The 21,881-nt window shown below is 42.4% G+C and overlaps 2 protein-coding genes across 8 annotated transcripts in view; both read left to right on the plus strand.

Annotated features, from left to right (window-relative positions):
• ADGRF2 (adhesion G protein-coupled receptor F2) overlaps positions 1-19,525 on the plus strand; it is a 37,861-nt gene extending 18,336 nt beyond the window's left edge. For 2 of the 3 annotated variants that reach the window (XM_038554267.1, XM_038554268.1), the window contains 8 exons: positions 1,118-1,160; positions 2,124-2,275; positions 4,379-4,612; positions 5,526-6,887; positions 9,949-9,990; positions 13,342-13,401; positions 14,975-15,051; positions 16,881-19,525. In XM_038554267.1, the coding sequence (XP_038410195.1) occupies positions 1,118-1,160; positions 2,124-2,275; positions 4,379-4,612; positions 5,526-6,887; positions 9,949-9,990; positions 13,342-13,401; positions 14,975-15,022 (1,941 nt within the window). In that variant the 3' untranslated portion in view covers positions 15,023-15,051; positions 16,881-19,525. The remainder of the gene's footprint in view (positions 1-1,117; positions 1,161-2,123; positions 2,276-4,378; positions 4,613-5,525; positions 6,888-9,948; positions 9,991-13,341; positions 13,402-14,974; positions 15,052-16,880) is intronic. The other variant, XM_038554269.1, reaches the window with a different exon arrangement.
• Positions 19,526-20,126: 601 nt separating this feature from the next.
• ADGRF4 (adhesion G protein-coupled receptor F4) overlaps positions 20,127-21,881 on the plus strand; it is a 31,282-nt gene continuing 29,527 nt past the window's right edge. For 2 of the 5 annotated variants that reach the window (XR_005367392.1, XM_038553339.1), the window contains exons 1-2: positions 20,127-20,482; positions 21,368-21,407. The gene's annotated coding sequence lies outside the window, so the exon portion shown is untranslated. The remainder of the gene's footprint in view (positions 20,483-21,367; positions 21,408-21,881) is intronic. The other 3 variants (XM_038553337.1, XM_038553340.1, XM_038553338.1) reach the window with 3 other exon arrangements.

Consider the following 21,881-nt stretch of genomic DNA (forward strand, 5'->3'; position numbering starts at 1 on the left):
GTCTACTTAAATTGAGGAAAGTAGTTACAATAAATTTCAAATTTTACAACAAATTTAGACATGCTGAAGTGGTTTACATTCAGCAAGTATTTAGCATTATTCAATAATAAATCCTGTAAAATCACAATGTTTTTATTAATAAACTACCCACATCTTTTTCTCTATGTTTTTAGCTGTGTACTTGCATTTATAACATTTTTTTTCTATAGAGAAAATAGAAAGTTTGTTCAGTTTTTCCTCTAGCTTTGCTGATCAAATTTGTTCTTTTATTATTGCCAGATTAGAAAAGTATCTTTCGGCTTCTCATTTCATTTTTAGAATGTAAATATGTAAGACTGTTGTCAACTTTGGGATGGCATCTTTCATATATGCCATATGGAAGTTTCTTTCATATATGAACTGCAAGGTAGCCAAAACACTTGGAATTTTCTCGTTCTGTGACTAATTGTAAATACTATTTTTTTCAAATTGTAAATACTCTAAAAGGAATGCCGCTTATGTGTTGATGTCCTCATTGTAATGTGGAAATGACTGCAGATTACATAAGTATATCCTATTAAATTCAAACTAGATGTATCCCTAACTCAACTTACACTTGTCCAGATTCCATAAATAGCTACAGCCTCTCTAGTGCTATCTATCCAAAATGAGGGAGAGTGTGAAGGAAGGAAAGGTGGAGTGGCAAATAACAGTGATATGAACAGAAGGTGGTTAAACTATTTTGCCTTTGAAAATTTAATAAAATATATGATCATGTCAACACATTGCTATCTCTCAGTGTGTTGAATGGGGTCCAGACATGCAAGGGATTCCAAAGCTTAACCTTCATTAACTTCCACGTAAGTCCACCTCTGCTCATGGTGTATCTCTTGGACAGAATTTTGGGCCTTCTTCCTGGAGAGGAAGGAGGGCTCCTGCTGAGTCTCAGTGGGAAAGAAAGCCATCCAGACTGATGACAAAATGGGGCCGTGGGGACGTACTTCACAGTCTCAGCTTTTGGTGGTGTCCTGGCATCAGAGCTGATTCAGACGTAGCCATTAGTCTGTGACTAAAGTGGATCATTGGGCAGGCATACCAACAATTAATTTTCAGGTTGATTTTGATTTTCCCTTTCTAGGTTGCCAACAAAAGCAAGGAGAAGATGCCTGCCAGGCCACATGGTACGTTGGCAGTGGTTAGTAATTAAATGGAAGTTTTTGTTTATTTATTGTAATAGAGAGCCGTGCTCAGCCCTCTGTTTATGGCATGGCAGATGGGACACCTTGATGGTTCACATTTGGACTCTTTCGTTTTCTCATATTAAATTGTGCCTTTGACCCCTGCTCCACTCTCCTCCCAGCACCCTCTGCTCCATCCTAGCCTGAGAGTTCTTTGCCATAAACTCTTTTGACTGAGCCAGTATAGGCTGGAGCAGGGGCTAGAGCAGGTCTGTGAGAACTCATTGATGACGGACTCATCATGAAGTTCCAGAGCTGGGACCTTCCTGAGAACCTCGGGTGCAGTGGCTTCCCTACTGTGTTCTGGGGAGCTGGAGGAGTTCAAGGGAGGTGTGGGGCGTGAGAGACATCGTGGACTAGATGTGGGCTCTTCCGTGTCATTTCAACTGGGGAAGCTCCACTTTACCTGATTCATATGTTTGAGTTCTGGATAAGATTTTGTTGGAAACAAGAGGTGTTTTTCACTGGAATATATGATGATCACTGATCTATTTCAATCTTCCTCCACTTTGCAAAGAAAATACATTTGATGTCCACTGGGTTTATGTACTCTCATTGTGCTAATGTCTTGGTGATTGGCATATGTAGCACTGAGTCCTGACCTTTCCATTTGATGTCAATACTTTTTTTTTTTTTAATTTATGTTGTTTTTGTACTGGGAAATATATTTTTTAAAGATTTTATTATTTACTTGAGAGAGAGAGAGAGAGAGTGAGAGAGTGTATGCAAGAGCATGAGCAGGGGAGAGGGGGAGAGGGAGAGGGAGAAGTACACTCCCTGCTGAGCAGGGAGCCTGATTTGGGGCTCAGTCCCAGGACCCTGAGATCATGACCCAAGCTGAAGGCAGATGCTTAACTGACTGAGCCACCCAGGTGCCACTGATACTGATACTTTTTATTTCTCCAGGTGTATGTGATGGTACCTGTGTGGCCAATTCCCACTGCAGTCAACCTTGCCCTCCAGACACTCAGGGAAATATGGGATTTTTTTGCAGTCAAAAGAAATGGCACAAGATCACTGAAACCTGCCGGACTCTTAATGCCTTCAACATCTTTGAGGTAATATCCTTTCTCTGACATCCAGAGCAGAGTCCCAAATTAGCAGCACATAGCATGGTCAATAAGAGAGAGGGAGAGCACGGGGTAGGTTAGTGCGTTTGTACGAGAATACATAAACACCTACTCATTTCCTCTCTCTGTACAAGAATGGAAGTCCTAACTTTGGGCATCTAAAAGTTTGTTGCCCTGTTTTCCCACACACTTCATGACACCAAAGAATGTGATCCTCAGGTCAGAGGTAGAAGAGCTGTCTAGAATGATTATGGTTTACTTCTCCATCTTAGCTCTTTAATACAACCCTAAGAAGTTTTAGATGGGCAGAATTCAGGCTCTACCTCAGACCTGTTGAATCTGAAGCTGCATGTTATCAAGATCCTCAGGTGATTTCTGTGCTCGGTAAAGCATGAGAAGCAAGCTGACCTAAAGGGAAGGACTTCATCATCAAACAAATGAATGTATTTCCATATATACTTAAGTCATTACACATTTTTAAATCAAATTTTGATAAAATCAAGTCAAATATTATTTCTTCTCCTTTTGTTTCTTTTATTCCTCTTCTAGTAGGAGCTTCACCTTGCTGAAGTTCAGCCTCTGATGAACTTCAGGGCAGTCAATGCTTTAGTATCTCTTCGGGGCAGTCAATGCTTTAGTATCTCTTTGGTCCTAGGGAACATCCTCATTTGGTGGTTTGGAGGGTGGCCAGAGGGAGTGCCAGTGGATGCTATACTTGAAGTCTTTGACCAGACTTCAAAAGGCTGCCCACTCCAGGGTGTCTGTCACTGGGTCCACCTCTACTTTGAGGAATCTGGGCACATATACACAAGGAGACCCACGTACCCTATGTTTTAATATCTAAATGGTTTAAATCAAGCTTATGGACTGCTAAGTAAAATGTGTTCTGCTGGTCTCCCATCAGATTATGTCCTGTACCTCAAGGGTGGTGGAAAGCCAAAGTCACATGTTTATAATCCTGAAAACCAGTGTCCCTTTGCCACCTCTCAGGCCTAGTGGTGAGCACACTGGTGGCAGGGCCCATCCTTGGTAGCACAGACTTAGGGAAGAGGCCCAGGGAGGCCCCAGAAGTGGGCTTGGGGTTGCTAAGCCAGGAATTTAAGTGTCTAGCTGTAGGGACATGAGCTCTGAGTACGCATACTCCCTAGGCCCACAGTTTCTTCCTTTTGTGAAGGGGCAGGTTAGAGGAGGCCAGAGAGGGGTCCTCTAAAGTAAAGGTTGGCAATTTTCTTTCTGTGAAAGGTCAGATGGTTGGTATTTTAGGCCCTAGGGGTCATAGGGTCTCTATTGGGAGTATTCAACTCTGCCATTGTGGCATGAAAGCAGCCAAAGACAATACTTAAATAATGAGCAGACTGGGTCCCAATAAAACATTAATAAAGATAGGGGGCACCTGGGTGGCACAGCAGTTGAGTGTCTGCCTTTGGCTCAGGTCGTGGTCCCAGGGTCCTGGGATCCAGTCCCACATAGGACTGCTTGCAGGGAGCCTGCTTCTCCTTCTGACCTATGTCTCTGTCTCTTTCTCTGTGTCCCTCATGAATAAAGAAAATCTTTAAAAAAAAAAAAATAGGCAGCCAGTCGGGCCATGTTTGCTGCCCCTGCTCTGAAGTGTGGGATCCAGAAGGTGGATCTGTGGGAGATACTGTTCATCACTGTTTTCACATATTCTTTTGTGTTGGTGTCAGTTGATTCATCCAAATCTAGTTCAGAAGTTCTATTTTTAAAGCATGCTTAGTAAAAATAAGCTTAAATGACATTAGAGATTTATCGGTGTGCACAGGGCATAGATACAGTGTGTATAATCAGAAGGGGTCTGAATGCTATGCTAAAGATAATGTTAGCTCTCTGGAGGGAGGGGGTTAGGAGCAGGGAGCTGGCAGGTTGGAACTTTGGTATTCGGTTCATACACCTCTGTATTGGGCAAGTTATTCCATAGCAAATGTGACTATGAAAATGTAAAATTGGAAAACATTATGCAATGCACAATCGTGTGATAAGACTATCCTAAATTGTATTAAAGGTTGTTTTTTTTTTTTTTAATCTTCAGGACAAAAGTCACATAATAAAAACTTTCCTTTTGCCATTTCTTAGACAAATTTATATTCAGCTCAACCATTCGAAGGAAATACAAAAATCAGTGAGTATGCCAGAATGTCTGAGACTATCACAGACATGTTGATGCAAAAGTGTCCAAAGGATTTGTCCTGTGTGCTCAGGAACATTCAGCAGTCTCCCCGGATCCCAGGAAACATTGCTGTCATCGTGCAGCTCTTACACAACATATCCACGGTGCTACTGACGGGTGTTGATGAGGCGAAGATGCAGGTGAGTGGCCTCGACTTGGTAGAATGATATTTTGGTGGAAAGGAATGCAGGTTAGCTAGAGTTTTCTGTGGGCCTTTTGGGGTCTGAGGACCACCTCTTTCCCATCTGTATCTGTAATGCCTGGCATAGCAAATGCTGCATAGACGTTCACCACAGAATAAACAAAGGAATGGAAAAAGGGAGTGCAACCAGTAGAGACACTGCTTATTGAGTACTGGGTCCGACAACAGAGTAAGCTTTTCCAAATGTGAACTTTGGCTACTGAAAACCTCTAAGAACCATTGTGGTTCCTGCAGAGAGAGACTTTCCCTACTTTTTCTTGTGAGTCAGAACAGGCTGCTAACATGGAAAATAATCGAATGCAAAGAAAACACCCATACGTGTCTGCTGCAAACGTGTGGAGTGGAACTGGATTCACTTCTTTTATTTTTGATCTTTGAGGCAGAGGATAAAAAGGAGGTTCAGCCTCTGGTGTCAATTTTCGATTGGCTATGTTCCTGACCAGGGTCCTGCACACGGTTGGGATTTAATAGATGTTAATTGCATGATGGGTACTCTTAGCAGGGTTGGTGGGTTGCTGGCTTCCCCAAGGTGTGAAGAGGAACCCATGATGTCAGTGAGCACGGGGAAGGCTGCCCACTTGCCTGCCTCATAGGGAGACACTGCATACACGACACATTGCTCTATTCCCCCACCCAAACTTTGGTGGCATGCCAGTACCCTGGGGATCTCATTACGATGCTGATTTTGATTTACTAGGTCTGGGGTGGGCCCTGAGACTCCAAATTTCTCACAAGTTCCCAGGGGATGCTTATGCTGTTGGCTGGAGGACCCCACTTTATAAAAGTGAACTTTGACCATCCTGGCAGATTTGCAGAGTGGCACGGAACTAACGCCGGTTCTTTGTTGGCAGAGTTACAGTGTCATGGCCAACCACATTCTTAACAGCAAAAGCATCTCAAACTGGACCTTCATCCCTGACAGAAACAGCAGCTGTGTTCTGCTACATTCCATCAATTCCTTTGCAAGAAAGCTCTTTATAAATAAATATCTCATTGACATATCAGATGTCTTCATTCACACTCTGGGCACCACCATATCCCGAGACAACACTGGGAAGAATTTCTCTTTTGCAATGAGGATTAATGACACGAGCAATGCGATCACTGGGCAGGTGCTGATCAGTAGAGACGAACTTCGCAAGGTGCCTGCTCCTTCTCAGGCCATCAGCATCGCATTTCCAACTCTCGGGGCCATCCTAGAAGCCAGTCTTTTGGAAAACGTCACCGTGAATGGGCTTGTCTTGTCTGTCATTTTGCCCAAGGAACTTAAAAGAATCTCACTGATTTTTGAAAAGATCAGCAAGTCGGAGGAGAGGAGGACACAGTGTGTTGGCTGGCACTCCCTGGAGAGCAGATGGGACCAGCAGGCCTGTCAAATAATTCAAGAAAACTCCCAGCAAGCTGTTTGCAAATGTAGGCCAAGCAAGTTGTTTACCTCCTTCTCCATTCTTATGTCACCCCACATCTTGGAGAGCCCGATCCTGATTTATATAACGTACACAGGCCTAGGCATTTCCATCTGCAGCTTGATCCTTTGCTTGTCCATTGAAGCCTTGGTCTGGAGCCAAGTAACGAAGACAGAGATCTCATACTTACGCCACGTGTGCATCGTCAACATCGCGGCCACCTTGCTGATTGCTGATGTGTGGTTCATTGTGGCTTCCTTTCTCAGCGGTCCGGTGACACACCATGATGGATGCGTGGCAGCAACATTCTTTGTTCATTTTTTTTACCTCTCTGTGTTTTTCTGGATGCTTGCCAAGGCACTCCTTATCCTCTATGGAATCCTGATTGTTTTCCATACGGTGCCCAAATCAGTACTGGTGGCAGCTCTCTTTTCGGTTGGCTACGGGGCCCCTCTGCTCATTGCTGTTGTCACGGTTGCTGCCACGGAGCCCAGAAAGGGCTACCTACGGCCTGAGGCCTGCTGGCTTAACTGGGACATGACCAAGGCCCTTCTGGCCTTTGTGATCCCAGCCCTGGCCATTGTGGTCGTAAACTTGATCACGGTCACACTGGTGATCGTCAAGACCCAGCGAGCCGCCGTCGGCAGCTCCATGTTCCAGGAGGTGAGAGCCGTTGTGAGAATCAGTAAGAATATCGCCATCCTCACACCGATGCTGGGACTGACCTGGGCATTCGGGATAGCCACAGTCATTGACGGCAGCAACCTGGCCATCCACATTACCTTCTCCGTGCTCAATGCATTCCAGGTAAGTCTAGATGCCACTGCCCTGGTCCTAAGGGAGAGAATTCAGGAAGAAGGTTTGTCATCAGGAGCTTCTGCAATCATATTTCTTCATAAAAGACAATAGATTTGGAAGAGCCTATTGAGTCAGGAAATAAGCTTTATCTCCCACGTCCTCACCCCCACCCCAGAAAGGCCTGGTTCAAATCTTGACTCTCTCATTTACTAATGTGTAATATTCTCTTGGGATATTGACTTAACTTTTCTGAGCCACATTTATCTCACTTATAAAATGGGTATAATACTGCCTACCTTATAGGGGTGTTAGGAAAATGAAATAAAACCCTGAATGGGAAAGCACCAAGTACAAAAATGACCTAAAGATCATAAATAGCACAACAGTAATGCCGAGCTGCTACAGTTTAGAAATTAAACATCACCACTTCCCCCAAAACTAGGTACCTAACTGGAGGTCTTAAAATGTGCACATTTATTGTATTTCTTTCCATTTAGAATTTTTAGTTCCCATTGGAAACCATCTTATTTTAATGAGGCAGGTCATACAGAGTGATATTGAAGATAGTTTCCCTTCTCTCACATCTATGAATTAAGCAATGTTCACAGTTTCATATGTTTCCTTGCAAAAATTTTTTAAGCTCAACTGCAAATATATTTTCATAGAACATAGGGGTTAAAAAATACATTATTATGCACCTTACTTCTTCACTTAAAAATATGTGGTAGTAAAGCATATATTTTAGAATTGGGGAGAACACCTTGAGATTTATCTGCTCAAGTTGTACTGTATCTACTGAAAGAAATGCTCCCAGTGAATTTTTATTAATCAGATACTAAATCCTTGTCTAATAAGTCATCCAAATTTTCTGAATGATATTTTGTGTAACTTTTCCCAACGTGGGATCAATGAAAGGTGATCCTAGTGGAATATTTCCTTGTTACATATTTAGGACTATACAAATGCAGGTTGCATAATAAAGCCATTAAACACACACTATATATAGCACAGGGACACACACAAATAAATACAGACCCACCACATTTACTGAGCATTTTGTGTCAAGCATTATGCCAAATGTCGCAGATATGAATATACTTAGTTTAGCCTCCAGAAATCGAAAACCTTATCAGGAGAGAAATTCCTCTTCATCCCTTAGCCAGAGGAATGTGTTTTTTGGAGGAGACAGGCTCAAATTATGGTTCCTAGATATTTTAAAATTTTAATTCCTTGGTAAAATTCATGAAGTTTCTGATTTAAAATGTATTCCTAGTACCAAAACCAGGCCTGGATGTATTTGTCCCAAGCATCTTTATCCAAATGATGCTTTGTAACCTAATGGACCATGCCATCAATGACATTTTCTTCATAGACATAGTGGCAGATTTCAATAGTTATCTTGTAGGCCAAGAGGATCAAATAAAAGAGCAATCTGATTGAAGCTCTCCAAGCTTTGGAGGGCTTGCTGGACTGGCTGAATGGATAGGTATATTTAGTATGTTTGGGGGAATGGATGAACTTCATGGCCAGCACCAGTCCCTGTGAAGTCCTCCACGACTCAGCTAAGCTTTTTTACAAATAGAAGTAGCAGTGGGTTTGGAATTGCTCCTGCTGAGGACCGCCTGGTTGCAACATCTTTCTGGTATCATTTATGTTAAACCCATGTGTTTTAATAGGTCTCTGCCTGGGTAAGGGTTCACATTCGATTATGAAATCAAAGCAGCTTAACAAAGTGATGCCTTGTTAATCAGAGGTCATTATCTCGTTTCTCTTCTCAGCTCAGCCAGGACCTGAGTAACCCTGCCTACAGGAGGAACTGACTAATGAATATAGGTCTCTGTCACATTTTGAAAGTTGAATCTCTGAGTTTCTTTTTCCTTGCCTGAAAGATGGGGCAAATCCTTTACCTTACTTCTTTCAGGGTGGTTTTGTGCCAACTCAAACAGACTATACTATAGAGGAACAGCTTCCTTCTGACTTTAATGGGGTCTATCTTTCATCTTTGTATGGATGGTAAGGGATCTGAGGGCTAAGTAAGTCCCTCCATGTCATCATATATGGAGCGTCAGTTTCTGAGCAGATGTTATGTGCTTGGAAGCTCAATCCATCTTGGGTCTTAGTCTTCTGAGGGCCCATGTACTCGATTTTTCTTTGTAAGTTTTGTAACATTCTTTGGTTGTGGATGGGGGAAGGAGGTTGAAAATATCAATAGAAGCTAAACATAGCCACTTTTGCTTTTTTTTCCTGTGGAAGTTTTTTTCATTTTAGCTTGTCCAAGGACCACAAGGCTGCTGTCCATGGCCTAATACCTCCTCTGACTCTTGCTCAGACTATTATATTCTGGTGAGATATACATTCTGGTGAGCTCCTGATAAATGCAAAACACTTTTATTTTGCCAAATTTATCTATCTATCTATCTATTTATTTATTTTTAAAGATTTTATTTATTTATTCATGAGAGACACAGAAAGAGAGAGGCAGAGACATAGGCAGAGGGAGAAGCAGGCTCCATACAGGGAGCCCGATGGGGGACTTGATCCCGGAACTCCAGGATCATGCCTGGAGCTGAAGGCAGATGCTCAACCACTGAGCCACCCAGGTGTCCCATATTTTGCCAAATTTAAAAAGAAAGTCCCATAATTTTCTGGTATGAATCATAAACCTTGGTCTGTTTGATTTACTGAGCACATAGAAGATGCTCAATGAATATTCTATGTACCTGCTCAATGAATATTCATTGAATAGATGAATCTAGGAGTTGTGACCTTAAGAGAGTAAAAGATTGGGCAGCCCCGGTGGCTCAGCGGTTTAGTGCCGCCTTCAGCCCAAGGCGGGATCCAGGATTGAGTCCCACGTCGGGCTCCCTGCATGGAGCCTGCTTCTCCCTCTGCCTGTGTCTCTGCCATTCTCTCTATGTTCTCATGAATAAATAAATAAAAATCTTAAAAAAAGAGAGAATGAAAGATTTAATAAATTGTTTTTATTTTAGGGTTTTGTTTTGTTTTTACCAGAATAGGAACTAATGAGTACTCGTATTTAAAATGTCTCTTCTTCCCTCTTCTTTCTCAGGGCTTCTTCATCTTGGTGTTTGGAACAATCCTGGATCCAAAGGTATCGTAAATTCTTCCTCTTTTTCTTTTTTCTTTTTTTTTTTTTTTCACTATCAGTATTTAGCCCTGAAATCCTCACTTGTAAAGACTACTTATTGAGCATCTTCAACCTCAGTCTGTGCAGACACTTGCACAGGGCATCACTCTTCTTTAGGATGCAAATAATATCTACCATCTTGCAAACTCCTACGGAGCTAAGCATTTTATGTAGATTAGCTTTAATCCTTAAGACAATCTTGGGTATTCTTATTTTCAGTTTTGTGGATGTGGAAACTGAGACTTAGAGTGATTAAACTTACCCATGAGCTCTATAGAAACCCACTTGAACAAGGTAAAGCAGAAAGAGGATTTATTAAATCTTACAATATCATCTTTGGGAAGGTCTCTCTGGCTTGGAGGCTTGAGGCTACATACCAGGAACAATTCCCAATCCATAGCACAGAACTAGACACCAGTGCTTGTCACCACTTTCCTGGGCACAGATAACACAGCTCACCAGGCCAAGGTCAAGCAGCAGATGCTGGGCTAGACCTGTTGCTCCTGTTGTCTTGGAGGTCACCTCTGGCCTGCCTGTTGGGGCCTGCTGGCTCTTGCTTCTTTGCACTGTCATGTCTGATTGGTTGAGTCCAGGTCACATGGCTGCATGCTAGCTGCAAGAGAGACTGGGACAGTGAGTTCTACCATAAAGAGCAGTAGACTCAGGGGGGTGAATTTTCCAAATACAGAGGAGTGTGTATAGGTGGTAAGTGGTGAAAACAGATAAAAACTAAACAAATGAATAAAATATCCAATGTTTACTCAGGCTTCCAAGATTACCCTCTTTCCTTTGTATGACATTGCCTCCTAGAATGGGCAAAGCAAACAACTCTCTCAAATGTAGACACAAACACCTTCACTGCAAGGTTGATTTTTGATTAATTAATTGACTAATTAATTAACTAATTGACTATCAATGCTATTCTATTATTAATTAATTAGTTAATTAATAGCTGAATTTTGTGAAAGAGGCATTCCACTCTGGTCCTTTCATTTTGTTATGAGCATACCATGTTGACCTAATAAAAATTATTTGCAGGTGGCAGAGTATTAGTGTTTCAGTCCTATGTACTACCTGTGCATTACGGGGAGAGTCTCAGGGACCCAGACAGCCCAAATGGAATGCAGAGATAATGATGACTTTCCTGCCTCTTCTACTAGAGCATGGTAAAGAACAAATGTGATTTTGCAAGTGAAAAAACACAGAAAGCACTTAAGGTAGTACACAATTGTGTACCATATGATTTTTTTTATTATTAATCATAATACCACAGCTAGTATTTATTGTCAAAGTATCATCAGCAGCACTATTGCTTACTAACTTACTGGGTGTCATGAGATGTGCAAAGACCTCTAAGACATAGAACTTTCTACCAAGATCAAGACCTCTTACATTTAAAATTATAAAAAGGTCAAGACTTAAAGATGTCACAGGACCATACATGATTCATTGACATAAAGTTGCAGATACCAGTAATCTTCACATTTTTAGGGTCAGTAAAAAGCAGTGAGCATATGTCCCCAGATGTGTTTATTATAAATTTACAAAGTATGTATTTTGCATGTTGTGAAACTTAAAATTTAAGAAGGAAGAGATAAAAAAAAAAAGAAACAAATGTAAATAGAAGCTCTAGGCTGTCTTCTCATAAACCCATGGATTCTTGAGTGCAAGTGCCCAAACCCCAGGGAGTACTCCTTACCTCTGGAGCCTGTATGTGACAAAAAATATGGCATTTTCTGAGAAGGGTGAAGTCACTCTGAGCTGGAGGAGTTTGGTACCTGTTAAGTCAAACTACAAGTCCTTGGAAGGTGAATAACATTTTATCAAGTAAAAGGGAAGAAGGAATAGAAATAAGAAGATAGTGCCTGCATTCAGCAGGAGAGATTTAGGGGAATATGACAGGTTGGTCTGGAGTCTGGGGACATGAACTCAAGTCTGGGTTCTTCTCAGTAGACAGCTGACTTTGGCTGTCACTTCATCTCCTAATCTTAATGTCCTCAGTTGTAAAATGGAAATAATAGTACCTCTTTTACAGGATTCTTTTTTTTTTTAATTTTTAAAAAGATTTTATTTATTTATTCATGAGAGACACAGAGAGAGAGGCAGAGACACAGGCAGAAGGAGAAGCAGGCTCCATGCAGGGAGCCCGATGTGGGACTCAATCCTGGGACCAGGATCACACCCTGAGCCAAAGGCAGACGCTCAACCGCTGAGCCACCCAGGCGTCCCAACACGATTCTTTTTTGAATAAAATGAGATAATAGGCATGAAAAGTGATTTAACATGTTTTGTAAAAAAATATAAACATAAAATAAAATATAATTTAAGAAACAAAATGTATTTGATAAATAAATTACTTAATATATAAATATGCCACATCAACATTATATCATGTTAATTTATATTATTATACAATATATCATATATTAATAACATATTATTAATACACAAACATGTTATATTCGTATTATGTGAATTTACATTATTATATATTACATTATATATTATTATATAATACATTAATATTATATTATATTACATTATACTATTAATATACAATATATAATCAAATATATGATACATTATTTAATATGTATTAAATATATTAACATTTCATATTTATATTTACATTATGCCTATTTAATATATATTTAAAAATAAAATATACTTATTATTCTTATTTTCTTTATTCTATGGGCTTTTGCTATGTTGCATAAAATTCTCTTATTTTTGAACTATGGGTTGGCTTTTAGAAAGGGCTTTTTTTTTTTTAAGATTTTATTTATTTATGAGACAGAGTGAGAGCGTGAGCACCTGTGGGGGGAGAAAGAGAAGCAGACTCCCCACTCAGCAGGGAGCCCAATATGGGGCTTGATCTGAGGATCCTAGGATCATGACCTGAGCCCAAGGCTGACGCTTAAGGGACTGAACCACCCAGGTGCCTCTAGAAAGAGGGGTTTAAATAGCAGACAAGCTATGGGAAATGTTCAACTATTCATTGTGCTCCTGAAACCTACCCCCAAAGTGAAATCAAAGATTCCTCAGACTTGTGGCAAACTTGGCAAAACTTGGTGAGCCTCAGGGGTCACCTTTAAGACCTCGGAAAATGAGTCTCCTGCGGCAGCCTCATTTTTCTTGTGTCTCCCCCTCCCCCACCTTTTCTCAAGGCCCTCCTCCAAGTTACTGATCCCACCACATCCCACCACCAGAACCAGGCTGGTAACATATTCCCTCACCGAGTGTTCGCCAGGCCTGAGCACCTGCGTTGACTCCTCATCATCTTTTAATTCTTAATTCCTTTTGTTCTCTATCCAGATAAGAGAAGCTTTAAAGGGTCGAGTAACTTCTGCAAAATGGATCTCCAGAATATCTGAGGTAAAGCCTCCATATTCATTATTGCGGGATGTGGTGTGTTGCCCAAATGATCACCTTAACACTCAGTGGCGTGGGTGTTTCAGAAGTGCCAAGTTAGCCCCTCTCTGAACTGTTGAGATTCTTTCTGGAGTAGTGGGACCACATCTAAAGAGATGAAAGCAGATTTATATGCATGCAGAAGGGAGTGGCCCGGTGGGAGCATGGCTGGGGGTTGCTGGAGGGGCAAACCTCAACCCAGGTAGCAGGAAAGCATGAGAAATGAGAGAAGAGAAAAAACCAGCTTCCTGTGACAGCCTGCTGGTTCTTTACAACTCCAGTCGGCCTAAACCATGTCTGAAGTATAGAAATCCAGGGAAAAAATTCAGATACTACACAGAGAACTTCCTGGTAGCTTGGTTTTCCAGATGGGCTGGCCACCTTGGTTACTGGAGATGCAAAGGAGGGCTCAGCACCTGCTGAGCAGTGTGACTGAGAAGACTCAATGATCTAATGGCACACACGCCCTTTCCTTGACCTTCCCTTCCACAGTGTAGAAACCTGTGTATTGTTGTGCCAAGGTTGACTCCTCAGCTGTTCTGAGAGAAACACTGGAAAATGTTTGAAATGGCAGCAACCTGGGGCAGGGGGCAGGGGGGGGTGTCAGGACTGGCCCAGGGGACATTCCCAATCATAAGAAAAGAGGCAATCTAGAGTTTCCCATGCTGACATTAGATGGGATCCATACCCACTGTGGGGCTGGCACCCCATGGCCCCAAGTAGCAGCTCTGCCCCCCCCCATATCCCTTGCTTTTCTCATCTCTCCCCTTTGATTTCTTTAACCCTCCTTTTACATTCCCTCCTTTCTCTTCTCTTAATTTTTCTATCTCTTTTGGTGTCATTCCTACCCTAACTTGGTCCTTGGTCTTCAAACCTGGGGGATGGTGGACCCCTCCGTATCCTTTTCAGCTGAAATTTTCAAAAGCGAAGTTTTATTGGGAATAAACATCAGTAATTATTTAAAGCAGTGGGGGGATCCCTGGGTGGCGCAGTGGTTTGGCGCCTGCCTTTGGCCCAGGGCGCGATCCTGGAGACCCGGGATCGAATCCCACATCGGGCTCCCAGTGCATGGAGCCTGCTTCTCCCTCTGCCTATGCCTCTGCCTCTCTCTCTCTCTCTCTCTGTGACTATCATAAATAATAAATGAAAAAAAAAATAAAGCAGTGGGTCTCCACCTTAGCCAAACATTGGAATTAATTAGGAAGCTTCAAAAAATTTTTGCCTGAGTCCTACTCCTGGAGAGTCTAATTGGATTGCCTGAGGTGTGTCTGGGAATTTACACGCTCCCCAGGTGGTTCTAATGTGGTTGATGCTGAGACCCTCTCCTGCTCACCTTCCTGAAGGACCTAGCATCGTGCATATTTGCCTCTAACCAGCCTTCCTGGTTGTTGTCAGTGGTGCTAATATAAAGGAAGGGTTGGATAAAAGGATAAAATAAATTGCCGTATGTCACCATTCTCTATATGCTTTGAATAATTGTGATAATTGAAAAAGGACCAATAATGATTAAGCGCAATTATGTCTTTGTTGTCAACAGAACCTTTCTACTGATTTCTCTTGTCAGCCCACTAAAGGGCCAAGCTAACAACCCTGGCTATACCCCTACCTTGGGAGGTGAGTGGGAAGGAAGGGGGTTCTCAAATGCATGCTGTATATATGATACTTCTTTTTAAAACATCACAATGTGAGTCATGGTAATTAAGAATGATTTCTTTCGGGACGCCTGGGTGGCTCAGTGGTTGAGTGTCTGCCTTTGGCTCAGGGAGTGATCCTGGGGTTCCGAGATTGTGTCCCGCATCAGGCTTCCTATAGGGAGCCTGCTTCTCCCTCTGCCTGTGTCTCTGCCTCTCTCTGTGTCTCTCATGAATAAATAAATAAAATCTTAAAAAAAAGGAATGATTTCTTTCTTAATTGAAAGGCTTCTAATATGATCCATTCTCTTCTTGGTATGGTTGATGTTCACACTTCTAATTGTTGCACAACTGAAATTTTTGTTGTTGCTGTAGAACAATGAGGTGTATCTGGGAAAGATTATAAAAGTTAGCCTGAGTGTATGTATGTATTTATTTTTAAGATTTTATTTATTCATTCATGAGAGACACAGAGAGAGAGGCAGAGACACAGGCAGAAGGAGAAGCAGGCTCCCCATGGGGACCCTGATGTGGAATTTGATCCCAGGACCCCGGGATCATGACCTGGGCCAAAGGTGGATGTTCAACGACTGAGCCACCCAGGTGCCCCTAGCCTGAGTGTATTTAACAGGGGAGTGAGCAGAGGTGCCAGCTCTAGATGGCTGTGCCTCCTTTCCCTCTCAACCTCCCCATTCCAAAGACCTGATACCAACAATATCTCCACCTATCCCCACTCTGGCCCCTCTCTTTCCCTAGCGTGAGAAGATCAAGGAATTATCATAAACACTATCGGTGAGAAGCTTCAGGAATAATGAAGAAGTTAGTTCACTTTTGAGGTAACGTCTAAGAGACAGAGGCATAGGAACAGAGGGAAAGGGGCCACAGGGGGAGACAGAAGTACAGAGACACTGAGGGGCGTGGTGACTCTGGGTTGATAGCCACCTAGATACGTGGACATGTGCAGAAAAGTCTTCCAATCCTTTGTGTCCATGTCTCTATGGAGCTAGAGAGAGAAAATCAGACAGGGAGATGGAGACACAGCAGGATACCCACATTCACAGTGAGTTGGAGAGATGCAGAGACAGGCCAAGGGTTACAGACAGAGATCCAGAAAACACACAAAGAAACAGAGATGTATACAGAGACTGAGGCTCACTCAGAGACACATAGAGAGTGACAGAGACAGAGTGGAGAGAGACGCAGAGAGAGATACTCAGATATGTAGACAGAGCTTCCCTCCCCACCCCAATCTGGGCTCCGGTAAGCCGCTGTGGCTGAGACCTTCTGTGGCAGCCCAGGGCCTTGTCCAAATGGAAAGGAAGCGGTCCAACCTACAGAAAGACAAGGTTTGTAACTCGACACTTGTAGGCAATAGAAAACCAGCCCGGGGGATCCTTGGGTGGCCCAGTGGTTTAGCGCCTGCCTTTGGCCCGGTGTGATCCTGGAGTCCCGGGATCGAGTCCCACATCGGGCTCCTTGTGTGGACCCTGCTTCTCCCTCTGCCTGTGTCTCTGCCTCTCTCTCTGTGTGTCTCTCATGAATAAATAAATACAATCTTAAAAAAATAAAGAAAACTAGCCCGTTCCCTGGATTGCAGAGTGATTTAAAAGATTCTCCATTTGCCAAGGGGACTCTACCCAAAGGGGCTCATTGTTCCAGAAAGAGTGAGCCCATAATGCAGCTGTTGTGAAGCTTTTGGGTCTTGCTGCTTGTTCTTTAAAGTTGTGGTTTTCTGTTCTTGACAAGGTCATACATTCGAGGAATAGCAGAGCCCCAGAAAAAATGTGTTTATTCCTGTCTTCTTGCCCCCAGGGAGTATGAAGGAAGCCTCCCATGCTGTGCTACTGATGGAGGAGTACATGAAGTACGGGAAGAATGGAAGGCCCATCTGTCTAAGCTATTCTGTGCTGCTAAACATTGCCCCCCAAGAACTGTCAACACATAGATAGATATGCCATGCTGGGCACCATTGAGGGAACAGAAAGACAAAATGGGCCGCAGCAGGACCCTGGTCTTGTTGGAGCCTCCCGTTCCATGCTGTTGGGTCATGTTTATCCTCAGGAAGAGAGAATGGTTCATCTTGGCAGAGGTAGCCTGGGATGTCACCTGGCTGGATTTTGTGGGTTGCTAAGGGAGGGGCCCTCATGAATACTCACCAATGGTTGGACTGACTCTAAGTAGGTCATTGCTGGCTCCTTGTACAAAAGGAATCCAACTGCCAGCATAGTCCACCTGTACAAATTTAAATGGATTACATGGTTAGCTGGCTGGGGCTTAGATGTAACTTGGCTGTGAGCCAAGACAAAAACATAGAGCTTTTGAACCAGAAAGATGCTCACTGTAGGTTAAGGAGCCTGGAACCTGGAGTGATGGGCCACAGCTAATCAAGGCTTGAGCCAGAGCTAGAAACCGAAGTCTGCAGGCTTTCAGCTCTGGACTTGCTCCTCAAGACACAGAACCTCTGAGGCATTCTGTCTACTCCGATGATATAAGATTAACCCTCACCGACAATATGTTTTTTCTGAAACCAGTGATGAGGAAGGGAGACTATCATATTTCAAGTACAGAGCTGCTCATTTTCTTAACCTTGTATGTAAACAAATTTGATGCTCAAATAAAGAGCCACCTGATAGCAGTACAATAGGTAGATGCCCCTTTGGAAGAGAAAAAGCTCCTTTATAAAGCAAGTACCCAGCCTGATGCATCAGAAGCAAATGGGTGAATAAAGGAAAAGGGGGCTGTGAATCCCCCTAATTATCCTACCAAGAAGCCAGTATTAATGATGTTGCATTACAAATGGAAAAGTGAGACACACTTGGTGAATGAATAGGGTCTCTCTCTTTTTTACTGTAAAAAACTTTCTCTAAGTAAGGAAGTTTGCAAAAGCAAAAAATATAATAAAAAAGTCAATCAGAAGGTAGAAAAATACACCAACCTGCAGAGTAAGTCACCTTTCAAGTGACATTGCTAATCTTGAGACAACAGTCATATTTTTCTCAAATGAAGTCAGAAAGGGATTTTAATTTGACATATCCCTAGTTATTTCTGTAGTCTTTTCAAGGGAAAGGAGTGGGGCAGGCACAGTCCCAGTTTTCATAATGTAGAGATCCCAGTACAAAGAAATGCAACTTACCAAGAGTCAATATACTGAGGAGAGGGATGGAATCTCATGAAGCTAAATAGTTACAGGATTAGAAATCTGGAAAACCTGTAGAAAAGACTGGGTCCAATGGCCTCATTTTATGGATGGGAACTCTGGGTACCAACAGGAGAGAGACTGGGCTTTCATCTGTATTGTGCATTAAACATTAAACAGTCCAATGTAGCATGAAAGCACACTCTACTCAGATGTAGAGTACTTCCTAGGATGGGATGGCAGTAAAGACGTTCTGCCTTGGGATTATTATTAACCAAGAAAGGGCTCATGGATGCTAATAGAGAAACTCCAGAAGTTTTTGGAAATCCCTTGAAGAAGCTGTGCCTTCTTTCCTATAGCATGCAACCCACATTGTCCCATCCTGAAAGATATCAGTGAACTGCATGGTTAGCTTGACTATGGAAGACCCCGAGTAGAGACCTATTCAATGTCCTACTCACACCTCACCAAGGAGATGACTTGGTCAGGTGGTTCAAGGAGAAGAAATTGGTGCTACCAGTGTCTAAGGCCAGATTCATGGTTAGACACTTAAGGCATGATGATCCTTGGGAAAGTTATTTAAATTCCTTAGGTTTGGATTTCCTCAGCCATAAATTAGAAAAATAGAGTCTATCTCATAGGGTCATTGTAAAGATTAAATGAGTGGTGGTGTAGGTAAAATACTTAGGATAATATTTGGCCATTAAAATGTTAGCCATTTTTGTTAAAGTACCTGTCAATTCACGTACACACACAGACACAAGAGAACAAAGAGCCATGGCCTTTTGCATAAGTTTGGAGGTTGACACTCTCATGGAAGTTATTTCACTGACTTCTAAAGAAAAGAATTAAGCATTTGATTCAGTCTGTTCAACATCAGGGGTAATAAGCTGAATTTACCATTGGAACAATTCTTTCATCCAGTGTTACCATGGCTGTGATATAGAGTCCCCTGCCTAGGAGAGACTATGGGGTTCTATTCGGGACACACTCTGAGCTCTGCTTCACTTGTTGCCTTCTCTGTGACGTCTTCCCCATGAGTCCATCCTGAAGTACTGACTGTCCCCACCTGATTCCTATAATATTTATAATCTGTGCCACTTACTTTATATTTAGTATTTATTGTGTTTTATTGTTTGTTTACTTTTCATCTTTTGGTATATATATATTTTCTTTCTTGGATAAGACTGTAAGCCTTTGGGGATAGGGTAACTCACTTTACTTACTCACTATGTTACTTCCTTTTGTATGCCCAGAGTGCAGAGCAAGGTATCTTGCACGTAGAACATGTCCAATAAAGGCTTTTGATTACACAACCAAAGGTTTGATGATACTGGCTTTTCTCTTTCCAAACAACCTGGTACTTAACTAGTAACCTCAGTAGAAATGATCTGTTTCCACAAACATGACCTCCTTAATCTTCCTTACTGTAAAAGATGTAACAAAAGTGTCTTTCCCTTATTTCTCCTTCTTGTCAACATTTCCCCTGGTAGTATTTAAATGGAAATTTGCATTATTTTGTGGTTGTGAGGGTACGTAAATAGAAGACACTGGAATTGGGATGTGTGGGGTTTGCTGGTGAGAGAGGAAACCCACCCTGGCCACCCTGTCAGAAGTCAGATCACTTGAAGCTTCCTGCAAGTGGAGACTGTGCCTTCTGTGTCCAAGGCTCAATAAAAACTCCTGGCCCAGTTTTTCAAAAATAAAACAAAAATGTCTTTGGTGTAAGGTAGGGATCAGATCATGATTTACTGATCCACTTGCTAGCCAGCTTTGCCTCAAGCTCAACGTCGACACAGGCAAAAACCTGATAACCCTTGAAACCCATCATCCACAGTGGCACCACTTTGCATTATATTCCCAGTGTTCTAATCACAACACTGCAGTAGATGCAACATGGTCTCATGTGATTGTCTGAGATAAAGGTGAGGAATTGAAATGCAAACAAGTGACTCATTTTAATGGATTTACTCCAGACAGGAGAAACCTGTAATTTCTCTTAGGCGTGCTTGATGGACCCATCGTGGAGTGAATCACAGACTTACACAAGCCTTGAAACCCCGGGCAGTTTTAGAGTTTTCAGAGAGGCTCCTCACAACAGGTGGCTGGTGTGCACCTGGGCCTCTTGGATTTCCCTTTCAAAAATGGGAATAGAGGGATCTCGGGCACTGAAGGGGGACCATGGGCAGTGTGAGGGCAGGCACACGTGATGGTGGGGTGCAGTGGCGGGAAGCTCGGTGCCAACTCTCCTGCTGGGCTGCCAGATTTCCTGAATGCGGTGAGTACTCATGGAGCAACAAAACCTGTCTCCTACTGAAGACCGGATTGGTCTTGTGTGTATTCCAGAATGGGAAAAACGTGTAATTTATGGTGGTATTTTCTCAAATTCTTGATTCTGCTGGAAGCTTTCTCGATGTTATTTCAAAATTGGCTGGCTCTAGGTTAAAGTATTTCCTAGATCTCTCTTACATTTATTTTTCTTTAAAAATCATTTGTCAGGATCTAATTGCTCATTCCTAGGAGGGAAAATGCGAAGCACCTTGTCAGGCAATTAGACTCTGTTTTCTGATTGTCCCTTTGATTGATAAAGTGGATAAGCAAATCAGCTTTCAATTCCCTTCTTTTAGGCTGAATGTAAAGTCGTATATCCATATTTTTATAATGTATTCTTTAATAGTTCCTTCTTATAGTGGAGCTGGCAAAGCTGTCTTTATATCAACTTAAAAGGAAACATTTCCTCCAGTTACTGCCAAACCTTTTTGCAAAGGCATCTACCCTTGTTTTGAGTGGTCTACTGTACACCATTTAATGACCTATATTCCTTGTACTCTGAGGACAATTGTAGCCTTTCAAATGTGCATCATAAGGTACTATTTTTTATTTGTGTCAGGACTCCAGTGAGCTTTCTTCATGGAGCCAAGCAATTGCCTGGTTTATCAATTACTTTACATCCTCTAAGTCTCAAGATAGTTGGTGAGAGGAAGGCTAGATACCTTCCAGCTCTGAAATCATGTGATTTTTCAAACATAACAGTATTTGAACCCCACTGCAATTCTCAGAAATGATACTGAGCTACAAAGAGATTGGCTGGAAGCCATCTAAAATAGCCCAGGATAAGATGCTTCTGATTCTAATAGATCTTTATATCTTTCTTTCCCCCAAGGCTCTTTATGAAACAGCTCCTCCATGGCAAGGGAAAACTGGTAAGAGTGACTGAATCCATTCTGTTACTGAGGCCGAGAAACACGCAAACAACGTGTTCAGCCATCTGACTCTATAATCAGTGCTCTAATTATACCAGCAGAGTAGATGGAGTATACGGTTATGAAATTCAGATGAGGGGAAAAAAACAGACACACACCCCAACATGTGGGTCAGCAGACTCACCCTCAGTTAACCTCTCTGAACTGGTCCTTCCCATCAAAGGGATTGGTCAACAAGTGTGAGGTGACTTGCTGCCTAGAAGGTTACCCAACAAGTAGAGTAGGCCCTTCTTGTGTTGTGGTGAAGTTCATGGAGGGGAACACATTGGGGAAATGTCCACTTCGTTTGCAAACGTCCCGTCCAGCTTATCTTGGGGTGTTCTGTGTGGAGGGGTCTGAGAGATCATGGCTTTCCATGTATTCCTTCCTGACTGACAGTGGTCACTGTTCCCAGGCTGTACCTTTTTAAAATTT

This window comes from Canis lupus, chromosome 12 (assembly GCF_011100685.1).
Source record: "Canis lupus familiaris isolate Mischka breed German Shepherd chromosome 12, alternate assembly UU_Cfam_GSD_1.0, whole genome shotgun sequence".
NCBI lineage: Eukaryota > Metazoa > Chordata > Mammalia > Carnivora > Canidae > Canis > Canis lupus.